Source organism: Ranitomeya variabilis, chromosome 6, assembly GCF_051348905.1.
Source record: "Ranitomeya variabilis isolate aRanVar5 chromosome 6, aRanVar5.hap1, whole genome shotgun sequence".
In the NCBI taxonomy this organism is placed as follows: domain Eukaryota; kingdom Metazoa; phylum Chordata; class Amphibia; order Anura; family Dendrobatidae; genus Ranitomeya; species Ranitomeya variabilis.
The window spans coordinates 190302739-190321776 of NC_135237.1; the positions used below are offsets into that span (position 1 = coordinate 190302739).

Here is a 19038-nt window from a genome sequence, read left to right on the forward strand (position 1 = left end):
GCACTAATTGTATTTGTCACAGACATCTGTATATTTACCTATTCCATATGTATTTACTGTGCGTAATCCATCTCTTCTATCCTGTTGGCTCCTGCTGTGATTTTACGCTACGGCATTTCTTCTATGTAATATATATACATATATATATGTGTGTGTGTGTGTCACTGATATCTACGTATTCTATGTTTATATATCTATTCTATTCTAACCTGGCAGTGTGATTTAAAAGTACACAGCAGATGAATCGCCGGCTTTTCGTCTATCTATCTATGTAATATATATATATATATATATATATATATATATATATATATATATCTAACTAACATCTATGTATTCTATGTTTGTATATCTGCTCTATTCTAACCTGTCAGCGTGATTTTACTGTATGAGGCACATGAATTGCCGGCTTTTCAAAGGATCTAGGAGGTATGCTTCTACAGGAAGTAGTTTATTTCTCTCTGGGGGCACTCAATTTTATTAGCGTGTACAAAGAGACACAAGATATCCCCAAAAACGAATCGAAAAAAGCACCAAAACCACAAACAAATTCAACAAAACATGCTTTTTTGCCGCAGCTTCTTTCCTGCCAAGAAATTAGGTTTTGCTACAGAAAAAAAAGCAGCAAAAACGTCCAGTGTGAACTTACCCTTATCAGAAAAAGTGCCTGTGAACATGTGCAGGAGGAAGGTCTCCTACTTTAAACTGCTGATAAGCTACTGTACACCACGTACTGGGAAGCTATCTCCAAGTAACAGTAGCTACACATCATTTAGAAAGACAAGGTGGTCAGCAATGTTAGCAGTCTAGTCAAACCTCATCACCCCTGATATCCCCAGTATTACATCAATAAGACAGGGTGGACAGCAGTGTGAGCAGCCTCGTCTGACCTCAACACCTTGGTGTATCCAGTATTAGATCAGAATATCAGGGTGCACAGCAGTGTGAGCAGCCTCTTCTTATCTCATCATCCATGGTATCTCCAGTATTAGATCAGCATGTCAGGGTGGATAGCAGTTTGAGCAGCCTCTTCTTATCTCATCATCCATGGTATCTCCAGTATTAGATCAGCATGCCAGGGTGGACAGCAGTTTGAGCAGCCTCTTCTTATCTCATCATCCATGGTATCTCCAGTATTAGATCAGAATGTCAGGGTGGACAGCAGCCTCTTCTTATCTCATCATCCATGATATCTTCAGTATTAGATCAGAATATCAGGGTGGACAGCAGTGTGAGCAGCCTCTACTTACCTCAGCCCCTCTTATTTCTCCGCAATAGATCAGAAAATCAACTGGGGGGCAAATCTTCCCTACACATAAAGGGAGAATGTGGAGCTTGCAACTGCAGATGCTCACAGGCACCCGTCCTACTACCATGCTAGGACAGGTTTCTGACAGCGTAAAAAGACGGCAGCCCAATTTATAATGACATAAACTTTCTTTTTCTTTTATAGATTCCTGGAGAATCCCTTTAAACTGAATCTTATATAACTCAAAGATAAACGAGGGCTCTGCATAAATCAGACAAATCAACTTGAACTTCTTTAGTGATGGTTGGAGATTTCTATGACCAAGAGTCCCCAACACACTGTTACATGGGAAATGTCACTGAAGTAGCAGTCAGTATATAAATCTTCCACCAACACCTAAAGGGTTATTAAAAGGCATAGAGAGCAGGAATTTGAAAGATGAGCCATGTACATTGTACTTACCCTGGAATAACCTTCAGAATACTGCTTGTCGCTCTTCTCGTCCAGCTTTAAAAATAGAGAAAACAGAAAATAAATCTTTATTTCATTTATAGAAGCAGGGCATGTACTACATGAATAGAACATTAGTGGATGTAAATGTAAGGCTGTATAATCATCTTTCGCAATTAAAGACCAGTTATTTTAAAAGGGTTTTCGGATTTTGGGAAGCCACTGTCCCCTGGCTGAAGTTTGAACACAAAAAAACCCTGTTTTGCTTTATTTACCCTCCCCAGGTCCATCGCCACGTCTCTGCAGCTCACAATTTCTGCTATTATTGATATCACGTCAACAGCGCTACAGACAATAATTGAGCTCAGCGGCTCTCTCTGAGTTGACTATATGAGCCGCTAAGTTACTGGCTGCAGTGCCGTTCTACGTGACGTCTGCGCTGCTGACAATAACAGATAGTGGCAGCATCAGTGGAGACTCCGTGATGGACATGGGGAGGCTGTGTAAAATACAGTTTGCTTTTGCATAACAAACTTCAGCCAGATAAAACAGAAAACCTCTTTAAATAACAAGAAAAAGCAGACAGCAGACGAGGTTTTACTAATAATAACAAGATGAAAACAAAACTTTACAAAAATCGATGCCACGCCAGGACATAACCTGTGAAATTAGACAATTGTTAGATCAACTCAAAATTCTGAGCAGCAGTAGTTGATGATATTTCAGTTAACATTTTTCCACATTAATGGGGTTGTCTGAGAGTTTGAAAATTAAGCTCTCTCTAGAAAATGAAAAGCCACATCCCCCCAACATTACTCACTTGTTAAATCCCAAATTGCTCAAGTACCAATGCTCTGGCGGACACAGAGTATTTTATGGCCAATGACATGCCATAACATGTCAGCATGCACCATTGCAATTTGCTGGTTTTAGCAGTCACAAGCCATAAATGTGAAAACCACTGCTAAAGACAGTGATTGGCAGAAGAGGCTACGTACATGTACAGCATAAGGTCACCCAGAAAACAAGACATACAAGGCCATGCACCACCAAAGCATAAATACTGGAGGAAGGGGAGATTCCAAGAGGTTTTCCAGGGGAAAAATATGTTTAAAGGGCTTACAATGCTAAAAAATAGAATACTCACCCTTGCAATCATCAGCAGCTCTAATTCCGATACATACTCAGTCCCTACTGGTCTCCACTGTCTATTCAAGTCTAAACGGACCAGAAATTGCCACAAATGTCAGTACAGCTCAGTGATTGGTTGAGCGGGCACTTCTGGTGTGTGGACACAGGACCAGATAGCAGTGGCCAGGGGGAACAGGTAGGTGTAGGAATGTGCAGGGGACCACTGTATGACTTCTTTTATTTTTTTATAACCAGTAAATGTCTTAAAAATAACATCCTGGACAACCAATGTAACAGGTGAGTGATGTCTGTTTTCCTGCAGCTAGCCATATTTTTTAACTCTCAGACAACCCCTAAAATATGATCATATGCAGACACACTGATTTTCCCTAAACTCACCAATCTTAAAGGAAAACCAACCCTAAGGACAAGAGTCTTCGACAGATACTTCCCTGAGACAGAACAGTCCTAACAAGAACCCTCGTGAGAACACCAATTCATGGTAGTCAATATGATGCATATATTAGATATTATGATCATGCTCATACTTGTTCAACAGTTATTAGGATGATTAGCACAGACCTACCCACACAAATACTTGTCCAAGCCTTCACCCTTAGTGATCGTTATATTATTGCTATTCACATTTACGATTATCACAGTGCGAGCACAAGTCCAAACCAAACATCGGTATTCTTGATTAGCATTATTTTAGGTGATAATGGAGGACACAAGGATGAAATGTAGCAGAACCATCCGGGGTAGATAAAAACGCCTTTATTCTTGATCCATTAAAACAAGTGGATGCACACAATCTACATATAAAAACGGATGCATTTCTAGAGTAAAACGCCTTTCAATGATCGTATAATATGATTAAGGGCATTGTTTTATGCCAGAAAGGCGTCACTTTTTATATGTATCTCGTATGGACCAAGAATAAAAGAATATTTATCTTCACCGGACGGCTGTGCTACACTTTGTCCTTGTCCTCCATGGTTGCTGTGCTTCACCAGCAGGACTTGGCACCCAACTGGCTCCAGGTACCACTGTTTCCACAATACTAGCAACCGTGGTGAGCACATTCATTTTTGCTTTATTTTAGGTGATACTTCAAACTCATGCTAAATAGTTACTTAGCCACAAATATTTTGGTCCAATAAAATAGTTAAGATAATAAAAGCAATCCTAGATTATCATGGAAGTTTGTTAACAGAAGTCATGTCACAGCAGGTAAGGGCATGATGAGGAAAATACGATTCACTGCACACGCCAGTCTGCATGCATTACAACTCACGTTGTTGAGATCGGGGATGCTGATCTCATCAGACACAATGCTGCCCCGACGATTGGAGCGACTAAAATAATCCGCTGCAGATTCACTCTGGTCAGAAAAGTCTGATAACTTGAAGAAACGCAGGAACAATAAAAACTCAAACAGCCACTTGAGATATACACACAGACTGAAATATTCAGTGTACCCTCGTCCGCACTGGAGCCGAGTAGCATTTTTGGTCCGGACGTTTTATGTCTAGGACAACTTGTATAATTACTGCTTACTAGTGGAGAACTTAAAAGTAATAATAATTTTATTTATATAGCGCCAACATATTTCGTAAATCAATAGTAGTGAATATATTCATAGAGTGATATTATAACATTACAAAATACAGGGAAGATCACATTGCGTACAATATACTGTGTAATGCATCAGAGGGGTCTCTTTTTAAAGGGAACCTGTCAGCTGATCCATGCCGGCCAAACCACGGGCAGCATGAACCAGCGCCTGGCTACAGTAACGCAGGAGCTTTTCAGAAAAAATATAATTAGAAGATCTGGCTGGGGACCATAGCCGGAGACTAGTACAGCGATGACCTCGCCTGGCTTCTCCCAGCGCTGCTGCATACCTGGCTGCAAAGTTTTACAGGTTCCCTAAAAAAATGAAAGAAACATTTATACCACTAATTCCATTCTCTGAGGTTTTGCAGTATGTAGGCAAAATAATATGGTGTTCTGCAGAACGTTGGACAATGGGGCATATTTATCACACTAAATGCACCAGAATTCTGGTATAATTTGCAAAAAAACAAAAAAAACTATTGTGGTTCCCAACTTGCATTATATTTGGCGCATACCTCTGGTATAACGTAAGCCAACTAAGTAATGTAAACTAGACAGTCTTAAAATTAGACAGATTTATCAAACAGCATGAAGAGCTGATAGATCTGGGGCATGTTAAGACAGAATTAGACAGTTTTGATAAACCTGCCCCAATGTATCTGGAAATACAAACTATAACATTAGCAGAAACACAAAGAGGAAAGGAGAACAAAAGCACATTGATATGTAAAGAAAGTACAATCGGGGTGCAAACAAAATACATGGTAGAGCAGTGTATTGAGGTGCAAATGGCGCCACTTCGTGGTCATACAATAGTGTGGCACCAATCTGGAAATCTTTCTAAACGGAATGTTCTGACGCCATAGACAAATCATTTCTTTACAAGCATACTGCTGCGCTTATTTTACACTAAAATGATGGATACCAAAATATAAGGCAAAACATGGGGTCCCATTGGCACCATTTGCGCCAATCATGAGACAGATTTGTTTCTTGCAGGAGCTCTAATTTTACTGTCCCCACTAACAAAACAGAAAAATTGAAGTTAAAGTGATACTGCTGATCTTATTGGTATAGCTCATTGTCATAACCACAAGAAGAATAAATGACTGCATAGATTAAAAGTGACAACTATGGTTTTGTTTTTTTAAACAATGAATACCATTTGGAGAAAAATACAATCTTGGTGACAAATGTTTTTTTTGCTAAAAATTATGCAAAAGTGTTTTTGTCTTTTTTTTTTTAGAAAAACTGCAAATATTCTTAAGAATAGCTCAACTTTCATAAAAAGGGCAAATATCCATTAAAAATCATGTGCAACTCATTTAACTGGTGTGAAAACACACACATGCAACTGAGCTCACCACACTATCTCTTCGTCCTCGTCCAGCACTATATGACACGGATCCCTCATCATCCGTACACTACAGAGGAGGAACATAATGAAATGCAGCAGGTCAACACATTGCTTCCTATGGTGGTGCCCCAAATAATGTTCAAGTGTACAAAAATCACCTATCCACCAATTAGGTGAAAAGACATCAGGATTAGGGTTGACGCAAAATCTACTCACAGGACCCGGTCTATTCAGCCACGGGATTAAGCTGTTGCGGCTTCATAGCTGATGATATCGTTGGCTCATCTTTTGATTAGCCGGTGTGGTGTGACGTCACGTGTCACAACAATGACCTTATACCAGGCCTGCTAATCAAGATAGGAACCAGTCAGGTAAGAGGCAGTTCTCAGGACTCCCATCCAGCCATCACAGGATACCAATGTGGCCGATGGACTAGGCACTGATTATAACTAACTCTACTCACGATGCATTAAAAGCAGAGCAGTGATGGATATGTGATGTATTAGTTGTTATACTGTAACAGAGCAGTTTTCTAATCAATTTATAATGGTTGGAACACCCTTTAACATAATAAATGTTCATCTAGAGTCAATGGACCGTGCTTCGGTCACTTGGTATAGTTGTTAAAGGGAACCTGTCACCCCCCAAAATGGAAGATGAGCTAAGCCCACCGGCATCAGGGGCTTATCTACAGCATTCTGTAATGCTGTAGATAAGCCTCCGATGAATCCGTCATCCTATGAAGATGGGAGGCCCCGGACCGTGATGCCCATCGGACCGGACCGCTACGCCCACCGGATCGGACCGCCCGCGTGAGTATAACGTAACCTCTTTTTCTCATCTTTCAGGATACATCGGGGCTTATCTACAGCATTCCAGAATGCTGTAAATAAGCCCCTGATGCCGGTGGGCTTAGCTCATCTTCTATTTTGGGGGTGACAGGTTCCCTTTAAATACAGTATGCGTTATGGATCCCCTTGTTCTTCTTTTGAATGTCTCAGAACCTCTACCTTATATGTCCTTGCCAGTGAGACATTGCAAGGGCTTGGTTTCTTAAGACCTATTTAGAGGAGTTGATAATCATGATTACTCTACTTAGTGATCACTTGATGAACGAGCAAAATTCATTGGGTGATCAAGTGATTTATGCCAGGATAAAAATGATAGTTTTCAGCAGCATATCGCTCTCTGTAAACGGGGATGTGCTACTGACAACATGATGCCATAGTGGACAGAAATCGATCTATCTACAAGGGCCTTCATTCTCTAGCCTGGGAAACTGCAGGAATACATTAGGTGATCACTGTGAGAGTACTCTAGATTAGTATGTATGGGAAAACCCTTTTAGTGACGGAGACCGTGCACACACTCATGCAGCGGGAGCTCTCACCACAGGACTGCTTTTTGTAGAACTGGCTCTGGAAGAAGTGTAGCTGTACTCAGATGGCTGGTGATCGCAGTAGTAAAAAAAAAAAAGAATTAATAGATGAAGAACATGTATTCAAGATTTTCAGAATAAGAATAAAAGGCACAATAAACCTGTCACTTACAGTTCTGGAAGTGTACGAGTTAGTAAAGCCATCTTCATAGAGTGATGTCTAAGACAGAAATATGGGGGGGGGAAGAGGTCCACTATAATCTTAGTCACTTTTATGATGATTAATTGTAAAATAATGTGCGTTATCTGTCAATCTTAGTCCATTCCCCAGAGCAATCAAAGCTAACCTTTATTGTTGTGCAAGTTGCCCAAGCCATGTCCATAGCCATCTCCAAGACATGCTTTCACTGAGTTGAGCAAGCAGTCATCGGATGGTAAGGTCAAACAAGATCATCGACCGGGTTGCAGCCATGACGTGGAATTAACTACTTATGATTTTGAACAGTATTATAAGCAAATGACTTGATTTTGTCAGGGAACAGTTGCTCATAATGGCAGCATGGTGATGCAGGTCTAAGAGCTATTTCCCAGCAAAATCAAGTTATTGTTTAATGAACGATTTCCCAGGTAAGGTACTGTAGCTTTTGGGTAAGTCCAGGTGGAGCAGCCTGAATTTTGAATTGTTAATTATCCAGTTTAATAAAACAGCATAAGAAACATTACAAAAAGCAAAGTAGAAACACAACATCGATTAGCATTTTGCATTCAACTCCCAAAAGCCAACATTTTATTCCTACAAATAAGTCAAATTTCACTGCATTTCACAAAAGTGGATCAAGCAGACTGCAAATACGAACCGAACTGGCACTTCGGGCCAAACTAGTGCTTAGCTTCGGAGATGTCTGCAAACAAAACATCATTTTACTGAGAGCCTTGCACTCTTCCTCTGATTTTACAGATTAAAGTCGTATTTACTGCTGTGTTAGTTAAAAAAAATAGAGAGAGAAACCTCAGAGTAGATTTGGCAGGAGAAAGTCTGTGCCTGGCTATCCCAGAAATCACTTTATTCATCCTTGGAAATGTAGTCTTTACACTATAGACAATACAATATCTCACTGCATTACAGGAACCATGTTGTCTCTAAACCATGGCAAATTGCTCTCATTTACACAGACCAAGTAGCGGCACGATACAACTGTTGATTGGCAAACTTATCAATTGGGAGTTCTTTAAATGCATGTTAACACAGAAGATCAAAGTAAACAAAGCACACTGAGCAATCTGTATTAGATTTTACCCCATGAACACGAGTTTTACATGTTTAATGGGTGAGTGACATCCTGTTTATACTGAAAGAATCATGAAACAAACAGTTTTATAAATGCTGGTTTATGATTAGCTTTGATTGTAAATACAGCTTATGTATGGGCTTATTTTTTCGTAGGGCAATAAAGGCAGATCAATTAGATGAGGGCCCTACTGATCCAAAGAACATAGGTTCCTGGCTCCCAATCCCATGAGAAAGCTTTGTTATACTGGCTCAGTCTCTTCTATATGGGACTTGCACACATAGGCCAGAGTCAGCACCTCTGTAATGACTCTATATAATATATGAGTTTCACTTTTTGTATTGAAGAACTGAAGTAAATTAACTTTTAGATGATATTCTAATTTAGTGAGAAGCACCTGTAGGTGGAATATAAATTTAGTGTTCTGATTGCTGCCTCTGCTCTCTCACTGTTGATTATTGACCACTGGCTTGACTGAGCTTTCTTTGTAGATGGTGCTTACTCCAGGAAAGCCACCTATCAATCACCAGTGAGGTAAGCGGGGACTGTACAACCAATGACGGAACAGTGTACTGAGCCTCTTGGTCACCCCAAAAGTACTACAAGCACCATTATTTAGCATATTTGATTATCTTCAGTTTTTCAGAATGGAGGCAATGATTAGAGCACTAATGCGGACATTTTTATAAGGGCTATGTGCTTCATTTATGTTATCAGTTTGGTCTTACGGGCTCTGTTTAAAATAAAATGAATTGTTCATTGGTTGGGGTCCAGCTGTTGAAACCCCTACTGACCCCAGGAGCATTAGTGCCAGATCCCCCCATTTCCATTAGAGAGATAAACAAAGCCAATGTTTTTGGCTATTTTGTATCTTCCATAGAAGAGTGGTTATATCTCTTTGAGAATTGAAGACTAGGACCGTCGCTGGCATAACTCTACAATCTAAAGATGGAGGATATCTTTTTCCTAGCAGAGTTCACCATTCACATAAGGGTGATGCAAAACAGCCAGACAGAGTGATCTATTTCAAATGTTTATTTCTGTTAATGTTGATGAATATGGCTTACAGCTAATGAAAACCCAAAAGTCATTATCTCAGTAAATTAGAATACTTTATAACACCAGCTTTAAAAATGATTTTAAAATCCGAAATGTTGGCCTACTGAAATGTATGTTCTGTAAATGCACTCAATACTTGTTCGGAGCTCCTTTGGCATTAATTACTGCATCACTGCGGCGTGGCATGGAGGCGATCAGTCTGTGGTACTGATGAGGTGTTATGGAAACCCAGGTTGCTTTGAAAGCATCTTCCTCTTTACACTACCTCATACATTCTCTATGGGGTTAAGGTCAGGTGGGTTTGCTGGCCAATCAAGCACAGTGATGTTTTTAAACCAGGTATTTGGTACTTTTGGCAGTGTGGACAGGTGCCAAATCCTGCTGGAAAATGAAATTTACATCTCCAAAAAGCTTGTCGGCAGAGGGAAGCATGAAGATCTCTCAAATTTCCTGGTAGACGGCTGCGCTGACTTTGGTCTTGATAAACCACAGTGGACCTACACCAGCAGATGACATGGTTCCCCACACCATCACTGATTGTGGAAACTTCACACTAGATCTCAAGCAGCTCTTCCGCCAGATTCTGGGATCTTGATTTCCAAGGTCTAGTGTGAAGTTTCCACAAATAGTGATGGTTTGGAGAGAAATGTCATCTGCTGGTGTCGGTCCACTGTGTTTTATCAAAACCAAAATCAGCGCAGCTGTTTACCAGGAAATTTGAGAGCTTTTCATGCTTCCCGATGCCGACAAGCTTTTTGGAGATGGAAAATTTCATCCTCTAGCAGGACTTGGCACCTGCCCACACTGCCAAAAGTACCAATACCTGGTTTAAAAACAACAGTATCACTGTGCTTGATTGGCCGGCAAACTCACCTGACCTTAACCCCATAGAGAATGTATGGGATATTGTCAAGAGGAAGATTAGAGACACCAGACCCAACAATGCAGACGAGCTGAAGGCTGCTATCCAAGCAAACTGGTCTTCCATAACACCTCGGCAGTGTCACAGGCTGATCGCCTCCATGCCACACCACACTGATGCGGTAATTGATGCAAAAGGAGACTCGAAAAGTATTGAGTGCATTTACTGAACATACAATTCAGTAGACCAACATTTCGAATATTAAAATCATTTTTCGAGCTTGTGTTATAAAGTATTCTAATTTACTGAGATAATGACTTTTGGGTTTTTAATGGCTGTAAGCCATAATCATCAACATTAACAGAAATAAACACCTGAAATAGATCACTCGGCTTGTAATGACTGTATATATGAGTTTCACTTTTTGTATTGAAGAACTGAAATAAATTAACTTTTTGATGATACTCTAATTTTGTGAGATGCCCCTGTATATTCTCAGTAAATACTGTTAGTTTGTGTTGAGACTCCCTTTCATCAATTTTTGAGGCACATTCAGGTCTAGTTAATGTCACTGTTGTGCCAAATTTCTTGATGACCATCATGACAGTGTTCCATGGCATATCTAATGTCTTAGTTTTCTTGTACCCTTCTCCTGATAGATGACTTTCTACAATGAGATTCCTTTGCGGTGTTATAAGCCGATTACGGACCATGGCTTTTGCTGTAAAATGCAACTAAGGGTACCGTCACACAGTGCCATTTTCATCGCTACGACGGCACGATTCGTGACGTTGCAGCGTCGTATAAGTATCGCTCCAGCGTCGTATACTGCGGTCACACGTTGCAATACACGGCGCTGGAGCGATAATTTCATGATGTATTTGCGATGTAGAAGCCGTTGGTTACTGTGCGCACATCGTATACAACCTGTGTCACACAATGCAATCATGCCGCCACAGCGGGACACTAGACGACGAAAGAAAGTTTCAAACGATCTGCTACGACGTACGATTCTCAGCGGGGATCCGGATCGCAGGAGCGTGTCAGACACAGCGATATCGTAAATGCATCGCTGGAACGTCACGAATCGTGCCGTTGTAGCGATCAAAATTGCACTGTGTGACGGTACCCTAAGAAAATGTCAGGAAAACCCTACTAGAACAGAAAAACCTTAAATGAGGTGAATCAAAATCAATGAACATGATGGCAAGGGTGTACAAACTATTTATCAAGAGTTTTAATGTGATAGACTAATTCTGAACACAACCCCAATTATAAGAAACTAGATTGCGGCCCGATTCTAACGCATCGGGTATTCTAGAATATGCATGTCCCCGTAGTGTATGGACAATGATGATTCCAGAATTCGCGGCAGACTGTGCCCGTCGCTGATTGGTCGAGGCAACCTTTATGACATCATTGTCGCCATGGCAACCATTATGACATCTACGTTGATACTGTGCCCGTCGTTGATTGGTCGAGGCGAATTCGTGGCAGACTGTGCCCGTCGCTGATTGGTCGAGGCAACCTTTATGACATCATCGTCGCCATGCTGTGCCCGTCGCTGATTGGTCAAGGCCGCCAGGCCTCGACCAATCAGAGACGCGGGATTTCCAGGACAGACAGACAGACAGACGGAAAAACCCTTAGACAATTATATATATAGATTGTTAACACTTAGGACACCACATTAATTTTATTTCTATTTTCCTCCTCAAAATTATTTCATTTTGTTTCCTAATGGATTTGTACAGATTATGGATGACATTAAAGGTGTAAAAAGTTCTGAAATGATTCTTCTTTGTATAATTATTTTTTACATGTCTATAATTTATATTACGGATATTTAAAAATGTCAAATTGAAGATCAATGTTTATAGTAAGTCATACAGATTAGCATGTTGTAAATAATAATCAAGTATCCATTGTAAGGATTCATGCTCTCAGGTAGGCATTAGGTAGCCTTCACACAGGCAATGCGGTTTAGTTCAAATAGGTGCAAATCTATTGCTTTCATAAAAAGCCAAGGGATTCAAAACCAAAACAGCCTGTTCTGTACAAATTATAACAGCAAATAAACCTTTCATTCAGCAGGTACATGTATGTCAATGTGGACGCAAATGAACAGATTACAGTCCTTTCTCCTGGAGCAAACTTTCTACACAGAAGAGGTACAGTCCTACCAGTCTCGGTATCTCCTTTAGCCTGAGCTTCAGCAGTTTCCAATGTCAAACAGAAGTCTTCAACGCCATACACAGTTCACACTGAACAGGTTTGCAGCTTCCACACAGTACTCTGCAACTCCAACTATCAGACTGCTAAGCTTTCCAGCTGACCCGTGCAGTCTCCATTCAGAAAGAGACCATGTCTTGTCTCTCTCTCAGCTACAACTCATATTTTTGTCTGGCACTCACCAGCTTCAACGCACACACTCTGCTCAACTCTCCCAGCAGAGTGTGACATAACCATTTCCTGGTTCTTAGTCAAAAGTGGCCATCTGGTTTTGCTACACCATCCATTTACAATGCATATTCAAAGCTTGACATCTATACGTGATAGAATAACAAATAGAACATGATCATAGATATAATAGGTGGCCACATGCCACAAAGAATGGCAACACCCTGATGCCGTTTCACACATTGCTTTCTCAATCCTCTTGAATAAGCAGTGAGTGAAACATGCCTTGGAGCATTCTTAGTATAAACATTGATTTTTTATTTGACTTTACCCTTATCAGTTTATGTCTGTATATGTGTTTTGTATTTCCCTGATATACATATACTTAAATATGATTTAATGTGTTTTTAAATAGTTCTAATAAAACTTATAGACATTTTATCTTTCTGAAGTGTGGTACATTACTTGTAGGGTTATAATTTAACTTTACACATTTCATTATTTGTTCTGTGAATTGGTGATCTGATTTTTTTTTACATAGGAGATAGACGCAAAAGTGTTCATGGGAAAGGAAATAATTTTTAGAAAAAAAAAAAAAAAGACTTGTCAAGATGAAACACTGCAACACGCAACAGAGTAAGAACACAGAAGTGGGGAAGTATAAAGGCAGTGATGTGACAGCTGAGCCAATGAAGAAGAGGAACCTGCCGTCATACGTTACATCTTTAAATCCCTCCCACAAGCCAAGCTCTCCTGTTCAGTAGCTTGTGATGGACGTACAAACAACATATAATGAGATATTTCTTATTAAAGTAATCTACTGTACACATTTTCTGTGAACATTTATACCTGTTTAAGAACTTTTAACAACAAAGTGTGTGACGGCATTACCCCTAAGCTACTGTGTAATAAATCCATGAGTATAATGGCTCTGTTGTCAGTAGGAAGACAGCAGTCTCTAATGGCAATCTTGTGTTTCATAACCAATAGAATACTAACCCTGTAACTTCTGGACGTGGCGAGAGGGTCACTGTATAGAGAGGATGACTACATGGAAAATATATTTAAAGGATATATCAAAACATATCATCAGTAACATGACATGCCACAATTATACACTCTATGCTATAATTAGGTTTACATTGGGGACTTTAGTGTGCAGCACAAATAAATAAGACCCCAAACATTCATTTACATATGGAGTTCACAGCAGGAATAGCAGCTAGCATTTACATTAAAGGCTGTGATGGATGCCGATGTTTAAAGAGGCAGTCCCATGAAAATGTTTCTTCATTACATGCGTGTGTATGGTGTATAGCGTGAGGGTATTAATATACTCACCTACGGATGGTCCTTCTGGGATCCAGCGCTGTGCTGTTCCTCTCGGTGACGTCACTCTGCAAACTCTCCAGGTAGCGCAGCGCTCTGCATGACCAGAAAGTGACTTTCACAATGGAAGCCTATGGAGCGCTACAGACTGATACTATAAAAGAGCCTTCCAGCTCACAGCTGGAGCATGGAGTGAGCCCGCGAGTCCCAACTGTGGCGACATAGAAGAGGAGCGGTGCAGGGTCCTGGAGAGAGCAGCAGTACACCAGTATACTAACACACTCACACTATACACATATTTAATGAAGAACAATCCATGAGAGTGCTGCTTTAAGGCCATACACAGACTACATTTGATGAAAGCAAACAATTGTAATTAAAATAGTAAAGTGAAATTTAGCAATAATCAATAATTAAATGTATCTCTTTAAGTGACCACTGACAGTCAATCTGGAAAGGTGTCTGTTTAAAGTTTCCATCCGATCGTTGCTAGCCTACAATCTTTCCCGGAAAGTGCACTGTCAGAACATTCCCAGTCATTTGCTCTTTGCCTGACGCCAAGGAACATGTATGGCCAGTTTGAAAGCCAATATGGACTAATATTATGTACAGTATACCCGTGCTGCTTTAACAATGCTGAACCAGGCAATTATCTGTTTAACAGTTCTCCTATCTAATGTGTTTGGCCACCTTTACAACGGCATCCATCACCATAGGTTGTAATGACATTTCTCACCAACATCAGTTATAAAAGGAGGTTTCAGCATCCATTAAGGATGGTCTTCATTTATTATGGCATCACAAACACAAGAACACAAGCACTGGTTAGATCCCTAATATACATCTGCATCTTTGTCAAGCTAATGGAGCACTGCACAGCTCTATTCAACCCCCTTCAACCAATCAAATCATCAATACATTTCCACCAGCCTATCAGACATAAGGGTCTAGTTTATGGCAACCAATGGCGGCTTCTGCATCATGCCGGAGTGCCTCAGTGCTATAGTAACAAGCAGTGCAGTCTTAACCAATCAGTGATGACTTGTTAAAGGGGTTTAAGTATGGGAGCTGGGCACTGATGAGTTACCTTGACAAAGGCCAGCAGCGAAACGAGAAAATCATAGGCCCAATGCAAAAACCTCCTACAGGCTCCCCAACTGTTGCAGGTCTTTGAAGGGGTTTCCCAAGAAATTTAATAAAATAAATAAAATAATTTACATATTCCAATTTTACTAAATACCATTATTTAGCCAAAAGGTAAGCTTTATATAGTGCAGCTGCCAGTCGTCTCAGCTATGACGGAGGAGGACGGGTTGCGGAAAGACATCCACTCAAGACAGACGTCAGGTGACAGCAGAGTCCCGTTGGGCATCGTGAACGCGCACTAAATAAAGCTTTCCTTACAGCTACATTTGTGCTAAATACAGTTATTTAGAAAAAATTGTGATGCGACTTACTGATGCTTCAGCAGCACCATATCAGAAAGAAGCCAAGAGGCCGCTCTACAAGACCCAATGGACATACTTAGCAGGTACAGTACAGACCAAACGTTTGGACACACCTTCTCATTTAAAGATTTTTCTGTATTTTCAGGACTATGAAAATTGCACATTCACACTGAAGGCATCAAAACTATGAACTGACACATGTGGAATTATATACTTAACAAAAAAGTGTGAAACAACTGAAATTATGTCTTATATTCTAGGTTCATCAAAGTAGCCACCTTTTGCTTTGATGATTGCTTTGCACATTCTTGGCATTCTCTCAATGAGCTTCATGAGGTAGTCACCGGTAATGGCCTTCCAACAATCTTGAAGGAGTTCCCAGAGAGGCTTAGCGCTTGTTGGCCCTTTTGCCTTCACTCTGAGTCCATCTCACCCCAAACCATCTCGATTGGGTTCAGGTCTGGTAACTGTGGAGGCGAGGTCATCTGGCGTAGCACCTCATCACTCTCCTTCTTGGTCAAATAGCCTTACACAGCCTGGAGGTGTGTTTGGGGTCATTGTCCTGTTGAAAAATAAATTACGATCCAACTAAACGCAAACCGGATGGAATAGCATGCCGCTGCGGCAAGATGCTGTGGTAGCCATGCTGGTTCAGTATGCCTTCAATTTTGAATAAATCCTCAACAGTGTCACCAGCAAAGCACCCCCACACCATCACACCTCCTCCTCCATGCTTTACGGTGGGAACCAGGCATGTAGAGTCCATCCGTTCACCTTTTCTGCGTCGCACAAAGACACGGTGGTTGGAACCAAACATCTCTAATTTAGACTCATCAGACCAAAGCACAGATTTCCACTGGTCTAATGTCCATTCCTTGTGTTCTTTAGCCCAAACAAGTCTCTTCTGCTTGTTGCCTGTCCTTAGCAGGGGTTTCCTAGCAGCTATTTTACCATGAAGGCCTGCTGCACAAAGTCTCCTCTTAACAGTTGTTGTAGAGATGTGTCTGCTGCTAGAACTCTGTGTGCCATTGACCTGGTCTCTAATCTGAGCTGCTGTTAACCTGCGATTTCTGAGGCTGGTGACTCAGATAAAATTTTCCTCAGAAGCAGAGGTGACTCTTGGTCTTCCTTTCCTGGGGCGGTCCTCATGTGAGACAGTTTCTTTGTAGCGCTTGATGGTTTTTGCCACTGCACTTGGGGACACTTTCAAAGTTTTCCCAATTTTTCGGACTGACTGACCTTCATTTCTTAAAGTAATGATGGCCGCTCGTTTTTCTTTACTTAGCTGTTTTTTTTCTTGCCATAATACAAATTCTAACAGTCTATTCAGTAGGACTATCAGCTGTGTATCCACCAGACTTCTGCACAACACAACTGATGGTCCCAACACCATTTATAAGGCAAGAAATCCCACTTATTATACCTGACAGGTTTTGTGTGTGAAGTGAAAAGCATTCCCAGTGACTACTTCTTGAAGCTCATCAAGAGAATGCCAAGAGTGTGCAAAGCAGTCATCAAAGCAAAAGGTGGCTACTTTGAAGAACCTAGAATATAAGACATAGTTTCTGGTGTTTCATACTTTTTTGTTAAATATATAATTCCACATGTGTTAATTCAAAGTTTTGATGCCTCCAGTGTGAATTTACAATTTTCATAGTCACGAAAATACAGAAAAATCTTTAAATGAGAAGGTGTGTCCAAACTTTTGGTCTGTACTGTATGTCCCAGGGTTCTCGCTAAACTTGGACCTGACATGACTAGGACTTTATAGACTGGTTAGTTGCTTGTGTATTACGGGAAATATCAGCAGGCAGAACAACAGACACATGGAGACACATAAGTAACTAGTTTCCTTTTCTCTGGTGCATGCCATTCCTGGAACAAACATGTTTTGCAATAATCAGTTATTTAAACCAGCCCCACTTTAAAGAGAAGCAATCACAGCATTTCCTGTCCGCAGTCATCTGGCTGTGAAAGCTTCCTCCTGCTTCTACATCTGCAGGCATTGTATGGCAATACATCCTATCTATACGCTTATTTCACTGCTTAACCCAACATGCCAGCACCACAGCTCTGATGGTAACTCCAAAGTGCAGCACACAAGACCAAGGAAAGTGACAGACCCGTGTGTGGTAGGTGGAGAGGGGCTTGCTAGATTTAAGGCTGCTATAGTTCCTCTGATCATGATAAAGTCCACTCTGTAAAAGGCATAAAACACATCATATTACACATTGCAGAATGTTGAATTCAGCACATTATACATAAGTCATATAAAATGTAATTTATGCTGTCAGTAGTATGTGCTTGTTAGAATCAGCAATGCTGGCACTGCTAAGGAACATGACCTTCAAGTAGAAGCAATACACCACATCTTCATACAGAAACACTTCTGCCATTAAAATTAGAAACATGTCCAAAGGACAAGCTCTTTATTTATCTCACTCTGAGGCAAATCAATCTAATATAAACCTGATTACATTTCTGATTCCAAACTACTGTCTCTTCTCTGCTTTTGTAGCATCCTAATACAATTCTTTATAAAGCTACATATACTATACAATCTATTTGTCTTTAAGGCTTCAAAAGAGAAACAACTGTGCAATCTACTATTTAGTGTCTACAGCTACAATGGTAAACGTTAACCTCTGTGTAGTCCGATACTACAGCAAGCAAGCAAGAAGTACGAGACGGACGGATGACCGCACGACTGCAGGCTCACACTATACAGACTTGGTTTGGGGGTATAATGGAGACATGCATGTTTGCATATTAGCTGTGGAAACATTTTTTCATTTAAAACAATTTATAATGTTGCTTTGCTTTTTTACATTTTAATGGATTAGGGAAAAAAAGTGAAAAGTATAATTAGCTGAGCAAAATTTTGCTCTAAATTAATTAAGCCAACCAAAAGGTGCAGTAGGGAAAAGTGTCTAACATGTGCAGCATGGTGTCAAATCTATAAAACAGCGTACGCCACAGGGACCCATTTGGCACTTCTGCTAGTCAATCCAGAAATAATAACCGTACCAAAGTGGTACAACTGATGAATATAGTGCATGGCAGCTGCAAAGGTATTCTTGGGCATTCTAAGACACTTTTTCAGTTGCAAACTGACATCTACCCCCAACACAGACGCATCACAGCTATTGACTGGAGGCAGTGTATGCCACTACTGTCACATTTGGCCGTGTAGACCTCAACGATGAACATATGCATCATTCTAACAATCAGAAGTACACTGCTGTCATTGTTGCGCTTCATAAGGAGTAGGAATGGTCGCTGGCATGTAAATAATCACCGTTATTCACTACAACTATTGTTAGCATGTTCTGTACTAACCAGTAAGTCTTTACTGGACATAGAGGATTTATTCTGGCTTCCATAACAGTTGTAGGTATGATTCTGTGAAAAAAATTAACTAATCACATTATAACCAAATGTTGCTAAAAATTATGAAACAACAAAC

General features: G+C 40.5%; 1 protein-coding gene across 5 annotated transcripts in view; it reads right to left on the bottom strand.

Moving 5' to 3' along the window:
* Nucleotides 1-19038, bottom strand: part of LRRFIP2 (LRR binding FLII interacting protein 2) — a 195256-nt gene that overhangs the window by 69447 nt on the left and 106771 nt on the right. For 4 of the 5 annotated variants that reach the window (XM_077269333.1, XM_077269335.1, XM_077269334.1 and 1 more), the window contains exon 4: nt 1712-1756. In XM_077269333.1, coding sequence (XP_077125448.1) covers nt 1712-1756 — 45 coding nt within the window. Of the gene's footprint in view, nt 1-1711; nt 1757-4127; nt 4236-5814; nt 5875-7197; nt 7255-7357; nt 7406-8042; nt 8088-13794; nt 13843-17695; nt 17771-18911; nt 18975-19038 lie in introns of all 5 variants that reach the window. The other variant, XM_077269331.1, reaches the window with a different exon arrangement.